Raw genomic sequence first — 18156 nt, 5'->3', positions numbered from 1 at the left:
CTTCCTGGAATACCACAGACTGTGTCTTTCCCTCCCTCTAGGAATTTGGAGCCTGTTTCTTTGCAATCCTTTTTCTGAACAGAGGCATTCAATAGGGAAAGGTGTGTAACCTTGAACTATGGCAAGGGTTGAAACACTAAAACGCAGAACTGATTACTTTACCAAAAAAAATCAAAGAGATAGACATCATTTAAAACGGGTTGAATTGTTAACAGGACTAAGTGCTTATATTTATTCAAAGTGTTAAGGGTATTAGGTAGCACATGAAAAAATGGAGTCTGTTTCTATGTTCTTCTGAACAGACATATATAAAAATATATGTCTGAAACAAAACAATAGCAAGGGCTGAGACCCCAACTGGCTGCCCTGATTACTCTACCAAAAGAAATCAGAAAGAACTATAAGAGACAGCCCTCTTTTGGAGAAAAAGGGAGGCAGGAATGGCAGCTAAGCTGAGTTCCTGGCTTCATCTATTTACAGTGTAAAGATTGTTGAGTTTTTTCTTTAAAAAACCTCCGGGTTGTGTGCGTCAATATCAGAAATAAATCTATGGCAAGGGCTGAGACCCCAAAAGACTGCTCTGCTCTACTAAGAGAAATGAAAAAGAATTATAAAAGACAACCCTCATTGGAAAAAGAGGGTGGGGGGAATAATGGCTAAGAGGAATCCGTGTTTTTTCTATTTAAAGTGTAATGGCTGTTTTGTAGCATTTCGTTAAGGAGCTCTTGAAAAGGATGTGACTGGACTGTGTAGAGTGAGAAGTGCAAAACTAGGTAAAGTCTGACAGGCATCATTTTGCCCCCAGAGAGAAAAATATTAAGAATCATCGAGCAAAACCACAACAGATTTCAAATACTCACAGTTTCCACTGGCAGTTTCTAGATATGATAAGAGAGGGGAAATGCATTAGTGGCAAATTTATACTGCAGACAGATACCCAAGAAGCTACCTGATCTCAGTACTTATTATTATTCTCTTGGTCTTTATTAGCAGCGGAAATGGGTTTTATATTCATATGAAATTAATGGGAAAATAATTCAGTACAACACAGTGGAGTTCATATAAAGCATTGGTAACCATATTTTAAATATTCTGTAACACCACCACATAGAACGTGAATTAGCTGATGAAGGTTTCCCCGGCTTTCCCAAACCACCAATTCCTAGTGATATTCTCAGAATGAGAATTTCAGGTTATATACCCGGCCCCCATCCATATGCCTTTTTCTGAAGGAAGATCATCCATCTCAATGGACCTTCACTTATTATTTATTTATTTAGATTTATATACCGCCCTCCCCGAAGGCTCAGGGCGGTTTACATTAAAACTAGTCAACGATACATGAAACAGTCTTCGTTAAAACATACAGTAATTAATAACAGTGGTTGTAACCATATAACAGAATGTAACAGTATAACAATATAATAAAATAATATAACGATGGAACGGTACAAGACCACAACAGGTCCAGAGCGCTCTGGTGGAGTTCTGGGAGGAAGGGAGAGGAGCAGGGGGGGGGAGCGGGAGCCCTTCATTCGCTGTTGGTTGTGCCTGGTCTCAACCAAATGCCTGGCAGAGGAGCTCCTTTTTGCAGGCCCTGCGGAACTGTTTAAGCTCCGTCAGGGCCCTGATCTCCTCCGGGAGCTCGTTCCACCAGGTGGGGGCCAGGACAGAGAATGCTCTGGCCCTGGTCAAGACCAGGCGGACTTCTTTAGGGCCAGGGACCATTATGTGGAAATGTGTCCAATTCCACATAAGGGGAAAAGGCCAGGCGGGGGATCATATGGCTGCGGGCTAATCCCCACTTCCTCATAAAGTCTATGCTGATTTGGCCCTCACCCAGCCACGGATCAGTTTAGGGCTCCAGTGCCCCGTCTTAAGGGAACAGGGATATTATCTGTGACAAGGGGAGCACAGATAATATACCTGTAGTGGGCAGCAGCATCGGCCCATGTGGAAAGAGAAGGCCTGAATCCTCCCTTGCTACCATGTGCTACTGCAAACAAAATATGCCCCAGTCAGCTCTGTGAAGTTTCGTAGCACAACAGGGTCCAACGTGGCATATTATTCTTTGCAGGGAGGTGGGATTACATTGTAACGCAATACGAACATCAATCAGTTTTTAAAAAAAAACTCTCCGGGTTGTGTACGTCATTGTCCGGATTCAGAAACGCAAGGCAAATAGGGTCCACCACTGAAACCTGTCCCCTTCAGAGACACACTGCCTCAATGCACTAGCCATGATCCAATGCATCATGTGGAATTGGCCTCTGTCTTTTTGGCTCTTTTTAGGAATTTAGGTCATTTCCTATCATCTTCTGAACAGAGATATTCAGAAAGGAATAATATCAGAAATGAATTTATGGCAAGGGCTGAGACCCCAAAAGACTGCTCTGCTCTACCGAGAGAAATGAAAAACAACTATAAAAGTCAACCCTCCTTGGAAAAAGAGGGTGGGGGTAATAATGGCTAAAAGGAATCCGTGTTTTTTCTATTTAAAGTGTAATGGCTGTTGTGTAGCATTTGGTTAAGGAGCTCTTGAGAAGGATGTGACTGGACTGTGTAGAGTGAGAAGTGCAAAACTAGGTAAAGTCTGATGGGCATCATTTTGCCCACAAAGAGAAAAATATTAAGCATCTTGGAGTAAAAACACAACAGATTTAAAATACTCACAGATCCGTTTTCCTTTTTCTAGATATAATAAGAGGGAGAAAATGAATTAGTGGCAGCTTTAAACTGTAAACAGATGCCCAAGAAGCTATACGATCTCAGTAAGTATTATTATTCTCTTGGTCTTTATTAGAAGTGGAAATGGATCTTATATTTTAATGAAATTAATCGGAAAATAATACAGTGCAACACAATGCAGTAACCATATTTTAAATATTCTGCAACACCACCATAGAAAGGGAAATAGCTGATGAAGCTTTCCCCAACTTTCCCAAACCACCAATTCCTAGCGATATTCTCAGAATGAGAATTTCAGGATATATACACCGCCCCCATCTATATGCCTTTTTCTGAAAGAAGATCATCCACTCCATGGACCTTCACTTAGTCCTTCCATGGAAAATTCCTGTTATTAAGAGAAACTCTCTTAATTTCTCTTGAATTTATTTCTACTCAGAATACAACAGCCTGTCCAATTACACACAAGGAGAAAAGGATGGGCGGGTGATTGTATGGCTGTAGGCTAAACCCCACTTCCTCATAAAGTCTATGCTGACCTGGACCTCTCCCAGGCATGGATAATTTTAGGGCTCCAGTGCCCTGTCTTAAGGTAATAGGGATATTATCTGTGTTCCTTTTGTCAAAGTGGGCAGCAGTGTCAGCCATGCCGGTACAGGCCCATGTCGAAAGAGAAGGCCTGGATCCTCCCTTGCTACCATGTGCTACCGCAAGCAAAATATGCGCCAGTCAGCTCTGTGAAACTTCATAGCACCACAGGCTCCAATATTATTCTTTACATATTATTATTTATAGGGAGGTAGGATTACATTGTAACGCAATACCAAAGTCAACAATTTCTTTTTAAAAAGCCCTCCGGGTTGTGTACGTCTTTGTCCGGATTCAGAAACGCAAGACAAATAGGGTCCACCACTGAAACCTGTCCCCTCCAGGGAGACAGTGCCTCAATGCACTAGCCATGACCCAACGCATCATTGCCAGTGCGGAATTGGCCTCTTTCTCTTTGCCTTCCTTTAGGCATTTAGTTCATTTGCTATCATCTTCTGAACAGAGAAATTCAAAAAGGAATAATATCAGAAATTAATTTATGGGAAGGGCTGAGACCCCAAATACTGCAATGCTCTACCAAGAGAAATGAAAAAGAATTATAAGAGACAACCCTCCTTGGAAAAAGAGGGTGGGGGGAATAATGGCTAAGAGGAATCCATGTTTTTTCTATTTAAATTGTAATGGTGGGTGCGTACGATTTGGTTAAGGAGCTCATGAGAAGGATGTGACTGGACTGTGTAGAGTGAGAAGTGCACAACTAGGTAAAATCTGATGGGCATAATTTAGTCCCCAAAGAGAATAATATTAAGAATCATGGAGCAAAATTACAAAGGATTTAAAATACTCACAGATTTCTTATCCTTTTTCTAGATATAATGAGAGGGAAAAATGCATTAGTGGCAGTTTTATCCTGTAGACACCCAAGAATCTACTTGATCTCAGTAAGTATAATTATTCCCTTGGTCTTTAGAAGAAGCAGAAATGGGTATTATATTCATATGAAATTATTGGGAATATAATTTAGTAGAGTACAATGCAGTTCATATAAACCATTAGTAACCATATTTTAAATATTCTGTGACAGCACCACATAGGAAGGGAATTAGCAGATGAAGCTTTCCCCAGCTTTCCCAAACCACCAATTCCTAGTGATATTCCCAGAATGAGAATTTCAGGATAAATACATGGGCCCCATCTATATGCTTTTTTTTCTGAAGGAAGATTTTCCACCTCCATGGACCTTCTCTTGGCCCTTCCATGAAAGATTCTTGTCATGAAGAGAAACACTCTTAATTCCTCTCGACTATATTTTTCCCGGGAATACAACAGTCTGTCCAATTCCACACAAGGGGAGAAAGCCGGGCGGGTGATCATATGGCTGCGGGCTAATCCCCACTTCCTCATATAGTATATACTGACCTGGCCCTCACCCAGCCATGGATCAGTTTGGGGCTCCAGTGCCCTGTCTTAAGGGAACAGGGATATTATCTGTGTTCCCTTTGTCAAAGTGGGCAGCAGAGTTGGACATGCTGGTCCAGGCCCATGTGGAAAGAGAAGGCCTGGATCCTCCCTTGCTACCATGTGCTACTGCAAGCAAAATATGCCCCAGTCAGCTCTGTAAAGCTTCCTAGCACAACAGGCTCCAATGTGACATATTATTCTCTGCAGGGAGGTGGGATTACATTATTACGCAATACGAACGTCAAGCATTTCTTTAAAAAAAACCCTCTGGGTTATGTGTGTCTTTGTCCGGATTCAGAAACGCAAGGCAAATATGGTCCACTTGTCCCCTTCAGGGACACAGTGCCTCAATGCACTAGCCATGATCCAACGCATCATCACCAATGCGGAATTGGCCTCTTTCTCTTTGCCTTCCTTTAGGAATTTAGTTCATTTGCTATCATCTTCTGAACAGAGATATTCAAAAAGGAATAATATCAGAAATGAATTTATTGGAAGGGCTGAGACCCCAAAAGACAGCACTGCTATACCAAGAGAAATGAAAAACAAGTATAAGAGACAACCCTCCTTGGAAAAAGAGGGGGGGGAATAATGGCTAAGAGGAATCCATGTTTTTTCTATTTAAAGTTTAAAGGCTGTTGCGTAGCGTTTGGTTAAGGAGCTCTTGAGAACAATGTGACTGGACTGTATAGAGTGAGAAGTGCAAAACTAGGTATAATCTGACGGGCATCATTTAGTCCCCAAAGAGAATAATATTAAGAATCATGAAGCAAAATTACAAAGGATTTAAAATACTCACAGGTTTCTTATCCTTTTTCTAGATATAATGAGAGGGGAAAATGCATTAGTGGCAGTTTTATCCTGTAGACACCCAAGAATCTACTTGATCTCAGTAAGTATAATTATTCCCTTGGTCTTTATAAGAAGCAGAAATGGGTATTATATTCATATGAAATTATTGGGAATATAATTTAGTAGAACACAATAAAGTTCATATAAACCATTAGTAACCATATTTTAAATATTCTGTGACACCACCACATAGGAAGGGAATTAGCAGATGAAGCTTTCCCCAGCTTTCCCAAACCACCAATTCCTAGTGATATTCCAGAATGAGAATTTCAGGATAAATACACGGCCCCCATCTATATGCTTTTTTTTCTGAAGGAAGATCTTCCACCTCCATGGACCTTCTCTTGGCCCTTCCATGAAACATTCTTGTTATTAAGAGAAACACTCTTAATTCCTCTCGACTATATTTTTCCCGGGAATACAACAGTCTGTCCAATTCCACACAAGGGGAGAAAGCCGGGTGGGTGATCATATGGCTGCGGGCTAATCCCCACTTCCTCATATAGTATATACTGACCTGGCCCTCACCCAGCCATGGATCAGTTTGGGGCTCCAGTGCCCTGTCTTAAGGGAACAGGGATATTATCTGTGTTCCCTTTGTCAAAGTGGGCAGCAGAGTTGGACATGCTGGTCCAGGCCCATGTGGAAAGAGAAGGCCTGGATCCTCCCTTGCTACCATGTGCTACTGCAAGCAAAATATGCCCCAGTCAGCTCTGTAAAGCTTCGTAGCACGACAGGCTCCAATGTGGCATATTATTCTCTGAAGGGAGGTGGGATTACATTGTAACGCAATACGAACGTCAAGCAATTCTTTAAAAAAAACCCTCTAGGTTATGTGCGTCTTTGTCCGGATTCAGAAACGCAAGGCAAATAGGCTCCTCCTGTCCCCTTCAGGGACTCAGTGCCTCAACGCACTAGCCATGATCCAACGCATCATCGCCAGTGCGGAATTGGCCTCTGTCTCTTTGCCACCCTTTAGGAATTTATTTCATTTGCTATCATCTTCTGGAGTAATATCAGAAATAAATCTATGGCAAGGGCTGAGACCCCAAAAGACTGCTCTGCTCTACCAAGAGAAATGAAAAAGAATTAGAAAAGTCAACCCTCCTTGGAAAAAGAGGGTGGGGGTAATAATGGTTAAGAGGAATCCGTGTTTTTTCTATTTAAAGTGTAATGGCTGTTGCGTAGCGTTTGGTTAAGGAGCTCTTGAGAACAATGTGACTGGACTATGTAGAGTGAGAAGTGCAAAACTAGGTAAAATCTGACGGGCATCATTTAGTCCCCAAAGAGAATAATATTAAGAATCATGGAGCAAAATTACAAAGGATTTAAAATACTCACAGGTTTCTTATCCTTTTTCTAGATATAATGAGAGGGGAAAATGCATTAGTGGCAGCTTTATCCTGTAGACACCCAAGAATCTACTTGATCTCAGTGAGTATCTTTATAAGATCTTTATAAGACCTTTATAAGAAGCAGGTCTTTATAAGAAGCAGAAATAGGTATTATATTCATATGAAATTATTGGGAATATAATTTAGTAGAACACAATAAAGTTCATATAAACCAGTAGTAACCATATTTTAAATATTCTGTGACACCACCACACAGGAAGGGAATTAGCAGATGAAGCTTTCCCCAGGTTTCCCAAACCACCAATTCCTAGTGATATTCTCAGAATGAGAATTTCAGGATAAATACACGGCCCCCATCTATATGCTTTTTTTTCTGAAGGAAGATCTTCCACCTCCATGGACCTTCTCTTGGCCCGTCCATGAATGAATCTTGTCATTAAGAGAAACACTCTTAATTCCTCTCAACTATATTTTTCCCGGGAATACAACAGTCTGTCCAATTCCACACAAGGGGAGAAAGCCGGGTGGGTGATCATATGGCTGCGGGCTAATCCCCACTTCCTCATACAGTATATACTGACCTGGCCCTCACCCAGCCATGGATCAGTTTGGGGCTCCAGTGCCCTGTCTTAAGGGAACAGGGATATTATCTGTGTTCCCTTTGTCAAAGTGGGCAGCAGAGTTGGACATGCTGGTCCAGGCCCATGTGGAAAGAGAAGGCCTGGATCCTCCTTTGCTACCATGTGCTACTGCAAGCAAAATATGCCCCAGTCAGCTCTGTAAAGCTTCGTAGCACGACAGGCTCCAATGTGGCATATTATTCTCTGCAGGGAGGGGGGATTACATTGTAACGCAATACGAACGTCAAGCATTTCTTTAAAAAAAACTCTCTAGGTTATGTGTGTCTTTGTCCGGATTCAGAAACGCAAGGCAAATAGGGTCCTCCTGTCCCCTTCAGGGACACAGTGCCTCAATGCACTAGCCTTGATCCAACGCATCATCGCCAATGCGGAATTGGCCTCTGTCTTTTGGGCTCCTTTTAGGAATTCAGGTCATTTCCTAGCATCTTCTGAACAGAGATATTGAGAAAGGAATAATATCAGAAATAAATTTATGGCAAGGGTTGAGACCCCAAAAGACTGCTCTGCCCTACCAAGAGACATGAAAAACAAGTATAAAAGACAACCCTCCTTGGAAAAAGAGGGGTGAGGAATAATGGCTAAGAGGAATCCATGTTTTTTCTATTTAAAGTTTAATTGCTGTTGCGTAGCGTTTGGTTAAGGAGCTCTTGAGAACAATGTGACTGGACTATGTAGAGTGAGAAGTGCAAAACTAGGTAAAATCTGACGGGCATCATTTAATCCCCAAAGAGAATAATATTAAGAATCATGGAGCAAAATTACAAAGGATTTAAAATACTCACAGGTTTCTTATCCTTTTTCTAGATATAATGAGAGGGGAAAATGCATTAGTGGCAGCTTTATCCTGTAGACACCCAAGAATCTACTTGATCTCAATGAGTATCTTTATAAGATCTTTATAAGACCTTTATAAGAAGCAGGTCTTTATAAGAAGCAGAAATAGGTATTATATTCATATGAAATTATTGGGAATATAATTTAGTAGAACACAATAAAGTTCATATAAACCATTAGTAACCATATTTTAAATATTCTGTGACACCACCACACAGGAAGGGAATTAGCAGATGAAGCTTTCCCCAGCTTTCCCAAACCACCAATTCCCAGTAATATTCCCAGAATGAGAATTTCAGGATAAATACACACCCCCATCTATATGCTTTTATTTCTGAAGGAATATCTTCCACCTCCATGGACCTTCTCTTGGCCCTTCCATGAAAGATTCTTGTCATTAAGAGAAACACTCTTAATTCGTCTCGACTATATTTTTCCCGGGAATACAACAGTCTGTCCAATTCCACACAAGGGGAGAAAGCCAGGCGGGTGATCATATGGCTGCGGGCTAATCCCCACTTCCTCATATAGTATATACTGACCTGGCCCTCACCCAGCCATGGATCAGTTTGGGGCTCCAGTGCCCTGTCTTAAGGGAACAGGGATATTATCTGTGTTCCCTTTGTCAAAGTGGGCAGCAGAGTTGGACATGCTGGTCCAGGCTCATGTGGAAAGAGAAGGCCTGGATCCTCCCTTGCTACCATGTGCTACTGCAAGTAAAATATGCCCCAGTCAGCTCTGTAAAGCTTCGTAGCACAACAGGCTCCATCATTTAGCCCACAAAGAGAATAATATTAAGAATCATGGAGCAAAATTACAAAGGATTTAAAATACTCACAGGTTTCTTATCCTTTTTCTAGATATAATGAGAGGGGAAAATGCATTAGTGTCAGCTTTATCCTGTAGACACCCAAGAATCTACTTTATCTCAGTAAGTATAATTATTCCCTTGGTCTTTATAAGAAGCAGAAATGGGTATTATATTAATATGAAATTATTGGGAATATAATTTAGTAGAACAAAATAAAGTTCATATAAACCATTAGTAACCATATTTTAAATATTCCGTGACACCACCACATAGAAAGGGAATTAGCAGATGAAGCTTTCCCCAGGTTTCCCAAACCACCAATTCCTAGTGATATTCCCAGAATGAGAATTTCAAGATAAATCCATGGCCCCAATCTATATACTTTTATTTCTGAAGGAAGATTTTCCACCTCCATGGACCTTCTCTTGGCCCTTCCATGAAAGATTCTTGTCATTAAGAGAACCTCTCTTAATTCCTCTTGACTATATTTTTCCCGGGAATTCAACAGTCTGTCCAAATCCACACAAGGGGAAGAGGCCGGGCGGGTGATCATATCGCTGCGGGCTAATCCCCACTTCCTCATAAAGTCTATGTCGATCTGGCCCTCTCCCAGCCATGGATCAGTTTAGGGCTCGAGTGTCCTGTCTTAAGGGAACAGGGATATTATCTGTGTTCCCTTTGTCAAAGTAGGCAGCAGCGTCGGAACAGGTGGAAAGAGAAAGCTGGATCTTCCCTCGCTACCATGTGCTGCCGCAAGCAAAATATGCGCCAGTCAGCTCTGTGAAGCTTCGTAGCACCACAGGCTCCAATGGCATATTATTCTTTGCAAGGAGGTGGGATTACATTGTAACGCAATACCAACGTCAAGCATATTTTTAAAAAAAAAACCCTCTGGATTGTTTGCATTATGGCCCATTATGCACGGCCGCCGAAACGGCGATTTCGGGTCACATGGAAAACGCAGAGGGGGAAGACGCGAAGCACGCCGGTTATGCGTGGGAGGGGACGCGACGGCGGCAAAAACCCAGAGTAATCGATTATGCACTTGGCGATCCCGGCGCCGCTTCTGGTTGCGCCCCGGTCACCCGGAAGCTGCGCTTTCTTCCGTGTTTCGCTGACACGGCTTTTTCGGCGGCATGCACCGAAGCTGCAGCTGGTCGCAGCCGGCTCCGTGCGTTATCGGTGATTTTAGTCGCCGCCATTCCACCCCGAATGTGCGTTATTCCCCCCGTGCATAATGGGTCATTGTCAGGATTCATAAACTAGGATTCTAGTTTGGCATTTTTTTATTTTCAGGGAGTTGGGATTACATTTTAACGTAATCCCAACTTCCAGCATTTGTTTTAAAAAAATCCACTCGGTGGAGGGTGTTTTGTTGGGATACAGAAACCCAGGTCAAACAGGGTCCAACACAGAAATCTGTCCCCTGTGTGGACACAGTGCCTCAATGCACTAGCCATGATCCAAAGCATCATCGCCAGTGTAGGATCAGCCTATGTGTCTTGGCCTCTCTTCAGGACTTTAGAGTCTCTTTGTTTGTGATCCTCTCCTAAACAGAGAGATTCAAAAAGGAAAGGCGTCTGAAACGAAACTATGTCAGGAGCTGAAGCCCCAACTGGCTGTACTGACTCCTCTGCTGAGAGAAATGAAAAAGAAGTATGAGAGACAGTCCTCTTTTAAAAAGGAGGGCGGGAAATGGCAGCTAAGAGGAATGTGTAGCCTTATCTATTTAAAGTGTAAAAGTTGTTGTGTAGCTTTAAGAAGTACATGAGGAGGTTGGGACTGTCCTATGAGCAGTGAGAAATAGCAGCCGCGGTCATCGCGGCACAGTCCGTCCACCGGTGAGTCGTCTTCCAGGGAGGGCGGGGACAGTGCCACCCATGATGGGTGGTTTTGGATTGAATCCGCCTTTGTTCCCGGAATCCCCTCGTGGATGAAAAGCCGGAGGCGGACCACAAAGCGCCTGTTGGATGAGGCTGGCGTTAGCGAGAGCCGGCGGGAACCCCCGGGCTGGTTTAAGGACGGGGAAGCTCCGCCGGGGGTCCACCTCCCCGCAAAGTTGCGGGAGAAGGCCCTCGACGGATACTTCGTGGACATGTTTGAGTTGGACAGGGGCAGGAACAAGGGGGCGGACACTGGCAGTCGCAAGGACAAGGATAAAGCCGAGTCCCAGCCCTGCGAGAGGTCCATGTTGAATTGGTTAAAAGGTTTCACCGAATACCACGGCCTCATTTGCGGGGCTTATCCCGAGAGGGGCTGGCACCTTTGCCGCTACCTCTACACGGTGCTGCAGGCATGGGAGAGGGGGGGCGAAGAAGCGGCTTTCGCCTATGATAGGGAGTTTCGTGAGCTCGCTTCACATAACGCGTCCACCCGGTGGGATTTGAAACTTCATGATGCGTGGATCGTGCAAGTTGGTTCCCCCACGCGGCAGCGGAAGGAGAGGCCGAGGTCGAGTGCCGCGCCCCCTCCCAAGAAAATCAGTGGCTTGGTGTGTTGGGACTACAACAGAGGGGGCTGCAAGCGGCGGCGGTGCAGGTTCGAGCATCGCTGTGAGTCATGCGGTGGGAGTCATTCGATGGCTTCCTGTAGTCAGCCCCAGACCTCGGGTCAGCCCTTTCGCGGCACCCGATCCTCCGGGAAGAAGGACGGGGGATCGGGAACCGGCGCGCCTTCCACGGCTCAGAAGCCCGCCTGATCCGGTGGCCCAACTCGGGAAGCTGGCCCCCACGCCTGTCGAATTGGCCACGTTGGTGGAATGGCTCCGGGACTACCCCGACAAGGCGTCTGCCGTCTACCTGGCGAAGGGGTTCACCGAAGGTTTCCGGATCCCTTACGAGGGTCGGCGGGAGCCGTCTGTGAGCGGCAACCTGCGGTCCGCTCATGAGCTTCCGGAGGTTGTGGCAGCTAAGCTCGCCAAGGAGCGGGAGGCTGGGCGAATAGCGGGCCCCTTTGACGCACCGCCCCTGCCGAATTTGAGGATCTCTCCCCTCGGCGTGGTGCCAAAGAAAACGCCGGGGGAGTATCGAATCATCCAACACTTATCCTACCCGCATGGCGGGTCCGTAAACGACCAAATCCCCCCGGAGCTTTGTGCCGTTCGGTACACTTCGTTTGACTCGGCGGTGGCTATGGTTCGCAGCTGCGGCCGAGGGGCGTTACTCGCCAAATGTGACATCCAGTCAGCGTTCCGGCTCCTTCCCATCCACCCAGATGACTACTGCCTGCTGGGGTTCCGTTTCCGGGACCAATGGTATGTGGACAAGGCCATGCCGATGGGTTGTTCCATCGCCTGCGCCGCGTTTGAGTCTTTCAGTTCCTTCTTGGAGTGGGTGGTGAGGGTCAGGGGCCGTTTCAACGCGATATCTCACTATTTGGACGATTTTTTGATGGCCGGGGCGGGGGGCACGTCGGAGTGCGAGTCCCGGTTGCGCCGGTTCCAGTCCCTGATGGGGGAACTCGGTGTCCCTTTGGCTCGGGAGAAGACCGAAGGCCCGGCTACACGGATTACATTTCTAGGTATCGAATTGGACACCGTGGCGGGCACCTCCAGGCTTCCGGAGGAGAAAATTGCCTCCCTTAAGGGGTTGCTCGAAAAAATGTTGGGGCAGCGGAAAGCCACGTTGAGGGAGGTGCAGGTCCTGCTTGGGCATCTCAATTTTGCCTGCAGGGTGGTGACCCCTGGCAGGGCGTTCTGTTTTCGACTGGCTTTCGCCACGAGAGGTTTGTCCCGCCCTTTCCATCGCGTCCGGGTGACCAAATCTATCAAGGAGGACCTCAGGGTGTGGACACGGTTCCTGGAGCGTTTCAATGGGGTGGTGATTTGGCAAACGCCGTTCGCCCCCAAGGACTTGCTACAGGTACAATCCGATGCCGCCGGGGCCAGCGGTTTCGGTGTGTACTTTAACGGCCGCTGGTGCGCGGAACGCTGGCCTGCATGGTGGCCTCCGGAGGTTTTGCGCGACATGACCTTCCTGGAGTTCTTCCCCATACTGGTAGCGGTGCTGTTATGGGGCGAGGACTTCGCTGATAAGCGGGTCGAGTTTTTGTGCGACAATCTGGCAGTCGTGTACGTCATCAACAGGCAGTCTTCCGGCTCACCTAGGGTGATGCGGCTGGTCCGGCGCTTCGTCTTGGCTTGCTTGGTGTGCAACTGCACCTTCAGGGCCCGCCACGTCCCGGGGGTCACTAACGAGCTTGCCGACGCTCTCTCCCGGTTTCAGGTCGAGAGGTTTCGTCGGCTGGCGCCGGGGGCGGCCAGGGTTCCAGAGAGTTGCCCGCCCGAGGTTTGGAGTCTTGGAGTCGGCTGATCCTTGACGGCGTGCTGGCATCCGTGGCACCTTCCACGCGGCGGGCATATCGTCAAGCGGCGATTGGCTTCTTGGACTTCGCAGGGCGTGCGGGACGTGCCTCCGCGTGGCCGATGGATGAGGAGTCGGCCCTGCGTTACCTCGCTCACTTGAAGGAGCGGGGTTTGTCTCATCGCACCCTGCGCGTGACTCTGTCCGCACTTTCGTTTTGTAGCAAGGCGGCCGGCACCTGGGATCCCGGCAAGTCGTTCCTGGCACGGCAGGCCGTGAAGGGTTGGGGGAGACAGGCCCCGCCCAAGCCGGATGGTCGCCGCCCCATTACGCAGCGGGTCTTGGTCCGCATTCTGGACTGTCTCTCGGGGGCGTGCAGTTCCAGTTATGAGGTGCGCCTGTTCAAGGCGGCATTCTGCACGGCCTTCCATGGGGCGTTCAGGGTGGGTGAGTTGGCGGCCGATTCCCGGACACCCGCTTCCTTCGTGGGTCTACGAGCCGTTGACGTGTGCATACGAGAGGATGGCGTACAGTGCTTCCTGCGTCAGTCCAAGGCCGATCAAAGGGGTGCTGGCCGACACGTTTTCCTACCGTCGGTGCCGGGGTCTTTGGATTGTCCGCTGAGGGCGTTGGACGGGTACCTCGAAGCTCGTCCGCATCTCCCTGGCCCCCTTTTTCTTCACCAGAACGGGACTTGCCTCTCGCGGTACCAGTTTGTCGCCGTCCTCCGTAGGTGCCTCGCGGCCGGAGGATACCGGGCGTCCATGTATGGATCCCATTCGTTTCGGATAGGCGCCGCCACGCAAGCATACCTGGCGGGCAAGAGCAGCCGGGATATACAGCGGTTGGGGAGGTGGCGCTCGCGGGCGTATGAGGGATACATCCGCCCGGGGCAGATTGACTAACATCTGGCTCTTTCAGGTGTTTCATCGGCAGCATCCGTCGCCATTGTCGGGCACAGTATACCATTCTGGGCAGGCCGCTATGCTGAGTCGACCGGCTGGGGACGGGACCTCGGTTTGGAGGACACCTGCCGTATCGCCTGGTGGACGAGGCGGGGGCTCAAGTGGAACTCCTTGCTGCCGCTCGTAGCAGAGGAGGTTCACCGGACAGGACCCCCGGATGTCTTAGTCATACATCTCGGAGAGAATGACTTACCTGAGATGACGGGCCGGCGGCTCATTGCGTGCATTGCCGAGGATCTGACAGTCCTGCGACAGCGCCTCCCAAAGTCCCTGCTGCTGTGGTCCGAGTTGCTGGACAGACTGGCTTGGAGGGCGGCAGTTCGTCATGATCGAGTGAACTGGGCCAAGCAGAAGGTCAACAAAGCAGCTAAGAAGACGGTGCTTGCTTTGGGGGGAGGCATCGTGCCTCACCCGGACATTTCTTATCGTGCCCCGTCCCTGTATCGGCCTGATGGGGTTCACCTGTCCGAAAAGGGATGTGAGCTGTGGCTGACCGCAGTGCGGGAGGGGTTGCGCAACAGTTTAGTTCAGGGTTGGCGGAAACAGGCATAGTTCGCCTGTTTTTTGGCGGTTATGCATGGTAGGGAGCCTGTTGGCAGGGAGGTCCACCTGCGTGTGGAACTCCCTGAGGTGGGGTCTCATTAAGGAGACCGGCTAGGACCCGGGCGCGGCCTACCCGGCTGGGAGGCCAGGGGCCCGGGGAGCCAAGCGGCGAGCGGACACCAATGGAGGCGGACGCCCTTTGGGTCCCGTGTTGCCGCTTCCAGGAGTTCCGCGGCGGAAGGCGTCCCATCCTCCCGGCTGGGAGCGAGGAGTGGAGCCTGAGCGCCGCGGTCCGAGGTTACAGCCGGACGGCTGTAGGGGTCAGGCTCCCTTGCCAGCATAAGGCCAACCCTACGTTGAGGGTTGTTTTGTTCAATAAACGGCTGCGGCCATTTACTTGCCAAACAAGGAGTCGTGTCATTGCTGGAACAGTCGCCACCTGCTAGTCAAATAGCAGCCGCGGTTTGCCGCGGCTGCCGTTGACGCTGCGGGGGCGCCCGGCAGTGGCGCGGCTCCTCCGGCGTCATCAGGCTGCGCGGCCGCGCGGCCTGAGAAGGGCGGGGCGCTCGGCTTTATAAGGCCGAGCGCGCAGGCGCAAGCCCTCTTTCGCGCCAGCCGCCGCCGGAGACAGACACCCTCCCACCCTCCCAGTTTGTTTCGCTGTTTTCTTCGTCGCAGCCGCGGTTATGCATGGTAGGGAGCCTGTTGGCAGGGAGGTCCACCTGCGTGTGGAACTCCCTGAGGTGGGGTCTCATTAAGGAGACCGGCTAGGACCCGGGCGCGGCCTACCCGGCTGGGAGGCCAGGGGCCCGGGGAGCCAAGCGGCGAGCGGACACCAATGGAGGCGGACGCCCTTTGGGTCCCGTGTTGCCGCTTCCAGGAGTTCCGCGGCGGAAGGCGTCCCATCCTCCCGGCTGGGAGCGAGGAGTGGAGCCTGAGCGCCGCGGTCCGAGGTTACAGCCGGACGGCTGTAGGGGTCAGGCTCCCTTGCCAGCATAAGGCCAACCCTACGTTGAGGGTTGTTTTGTTCAATAAACGGCTGCGGCCATTTACTTGCCAAACAAGGAGTCGTGTCATTGCTGGAACAGTCGCCACCTGCTAGTCAATAGCAACTCTAGTTGAAAACTGAGGGGCATCATCTAGTCCCCAGAGAGAAAAAACATTAAGACTCATAGACAAAAAGCACCAAGGATTTAAAATACTCACTTCTTGTTCTGATTCTTCTTCCTATATTTAATGAGAGGGGGGAAATGCATTAGAGGCTGATTTATTATAAAGACGGCCTTTTAAAATCTACCTGCTCCCAGGAAAGGTTATTATTTCCCTCGTCTGTATTAGAAGCAGATTCAGAAACGCAAGACAAATAGGATCCTCCACTAAAACCTGTCCCCTTCAGGGACACAGTGCCTCAACGCACTAGCCATGATCCAACGCATCATCGCCAGTGCGGAATTGAACTCTGTCTCCTTGCTTCCCCTTAGGAATCTCGTTCATTTGCTATCATCTTCTGAACAGAGATATTCAAAAAGGAATAATATCAGAAATGAATTTACGGGAAGGGCTGAGACCCCAAAATACATAACTACTCTACCAAGAGAAATGAAAAAGACATATAAGACACAACCCTCCTTGGAAAAAGAGGGTGGGGGAAATAATGGCTAAGAGGAATCTGTTTTTTCTATTTAAAGTGTAATGGTGGTTGTGTAGCATTTAGTTAAGGAGCTCTTGAGAAGGATGTGACTGGACTGTATAGAGTGAGAAAATCAAAACTAGGTAAAATCTGACAGGCATCATTTATTCCCCAGAGAGAAAAATATTAAGCATCTTGGAGTAAAAACACAACAGATTTAAAATACTCACAGATTCGTTTTCATTGTTCTAGATATAATAAGAGGAGGAAAATGCATTAGTGGCAGCTTTATAATGTAAATAGATACCCTAGTTTGGCATCTTTTTATTTTCAGGGAGTTGGGATTACATTTTAACGTAATCCCAATTTCCAGCATTTGTTTTAAAAAAATCCACTCGGTGGAGGGTGTTTTGTTGGGATACAGAAACCCAGGTCAAACAGGGTCCACCACAGAAATCTGTCCCCTGTGTGGACACAGTGCCTCAATGCACTAGCCATGATCCAAAGCATCATCGCCAGTGTAGGATCAGCCTATGTGTCTTGGCCTCTCTTCAGGACTTCAGAGTCTCTTTGTTTGTGATCCCCTCCTGAACAGAGAGATTCAAAAAGGAAAGGAGTCTGAAACGAAACTATGTCAGGAGCTGAAGCCCCAACTGGCTGTACTGATTCCTCTATGAAGAGAAATGAAAAAGAAATATGAGAGACAGCCCTCTTTTGAAAAAGAGGGAGGGAAATGGCAGCTAAGAGGAGTGTGTAGCCTTATCTATTTAAAGTGCAAAAGGTCTTGCTTAGCATTAAGTTAAGAAGCGCTTGAGAAGGATGGGGCTGTCCTGTGAACAGTGAGAAGGGCAAAGCTAGTTGAAAACTGAGGGGCATTGTGTAGCATTGTGTTAAGGATCTCTTGAGGAAGACGAGGCTGTAACGTGTAAGAGAAATGGTGAGAAGTAAGTAGGCTAGTTTTTTTTTTCAATTGCATATAAAAATGTCACATTGCATTTAAAGTGTAAAAGTTCTTGTGTAGCATTAAGAAGAACATGAGGAGGGTGGGCTGTCCTATGAGCAGTGAGAATACAAACACTAGTTGAAAACTGAGGGGCATCATCTAGTCCCCAGAGAGAAAAAACATTAAGAATCATAGACAAAAAGCACCAAGGATTTAAAATACTCACATCATCTGGTTTTTGTGGTGCTGGTTCCTGTATTTAATGAGAGGGGGGAAATGCATTAGAGGCTGATTTATTATAAAGACGGACTTTAAAAATCTACCTGCTCCCAGGAAGTGTTATTATTTCCCTCATCTGTATTTGAATCATTAATAGGTCTTCAATTTACGTACATGCATGAGTAAATAATTAAGTTCTGTTCATTGCTATTTGCCTGGCAGGCTGCTAATTCCCCAAAAGAGGACACGACACCTTTATTTTGGCATTAAATATTTTGGCTGCAGGCCTTTATTAGCCACCCTCAATGGAGGGTTGGCCCCAAAGCATACCCGGGTAAGGAAGCCTGACCCCTCAGCCGTCCGG

At 47.6% G+C, this 18156-nt stretch overlaps 1 protein-coding gene across 2 annotated transcripts in view; it reads right to left on the bottom strand.

Moving 5' to 3' along the window:
• Nucleotides 1–746: 746 nt before the first annotated feature.
• LOC143839011 (uncharacterized) overlaps nucleotides 747–18156 on the bottom strand; it is a 32780-nt gene continuing 15370 nt past the window's right edge. For both annotated transcript variants that reach the window (XM_077340896.1, XM_077340897.1), the window contains 10 exons: nucleotides 17800–17826; nucleotides 16861–16878; nucleotides 16207–16227; nucleotides 9219–9236; nucleotides 8329–8346; nucleotides 6892–6909; nucleotides 5498–5515; nucleotides 4086–4103; nucleotides 2674–2691; nucleotides 747–878 (listed from right to left, as the gene is read on the bottom strand). In XM_077340896.1, the coding sequence (XP_077197011.1) occupies nucleotides 849–878; nucleotides 2674–2691; nucleotides 4086–4103; nucleotides 5498–5515; nucleotides 6892–6909; nucleotides 8329–8346; nucleotides 9219–9236; nucleotides 16207–16227; nucleotides 16861–16878; nucleotides 17800–17826 (204 nt within the window). In that variant the 3' untranslated portion in view covers nucleotides 747–848. The remainder of the gene's footprint in view (nucleotides 879–2673; nucleotides 2692–4085; nucleotides 4104–5497; nucleotides 5516–6891; nucleotides 6910–8328; nucleotides 8347–9218; nucleotides 9237–16206; nucleotides 16228–16860; nucleotides 16879–17799; nucleotides 17827–18156) is intronic.

Source organism: Paroedura picta, chromosome 5, assembly GCF_049243985.1.
Source record: "Paroedura picta isolate Pp20150507F chromosome 5, Ppicta_v3.0, whole genome shotgun sequence".
In the NCBI taxonomy this organism is placed as follows: Eukaryota; Metazoa; Chordata; class Lepidosauria; order Squamata; family Gekkonidae; genus Paroedura; species Paroedura picta.
This window is presented reverse-complemented; position numbering and strand designations above follow the sequence as displayed.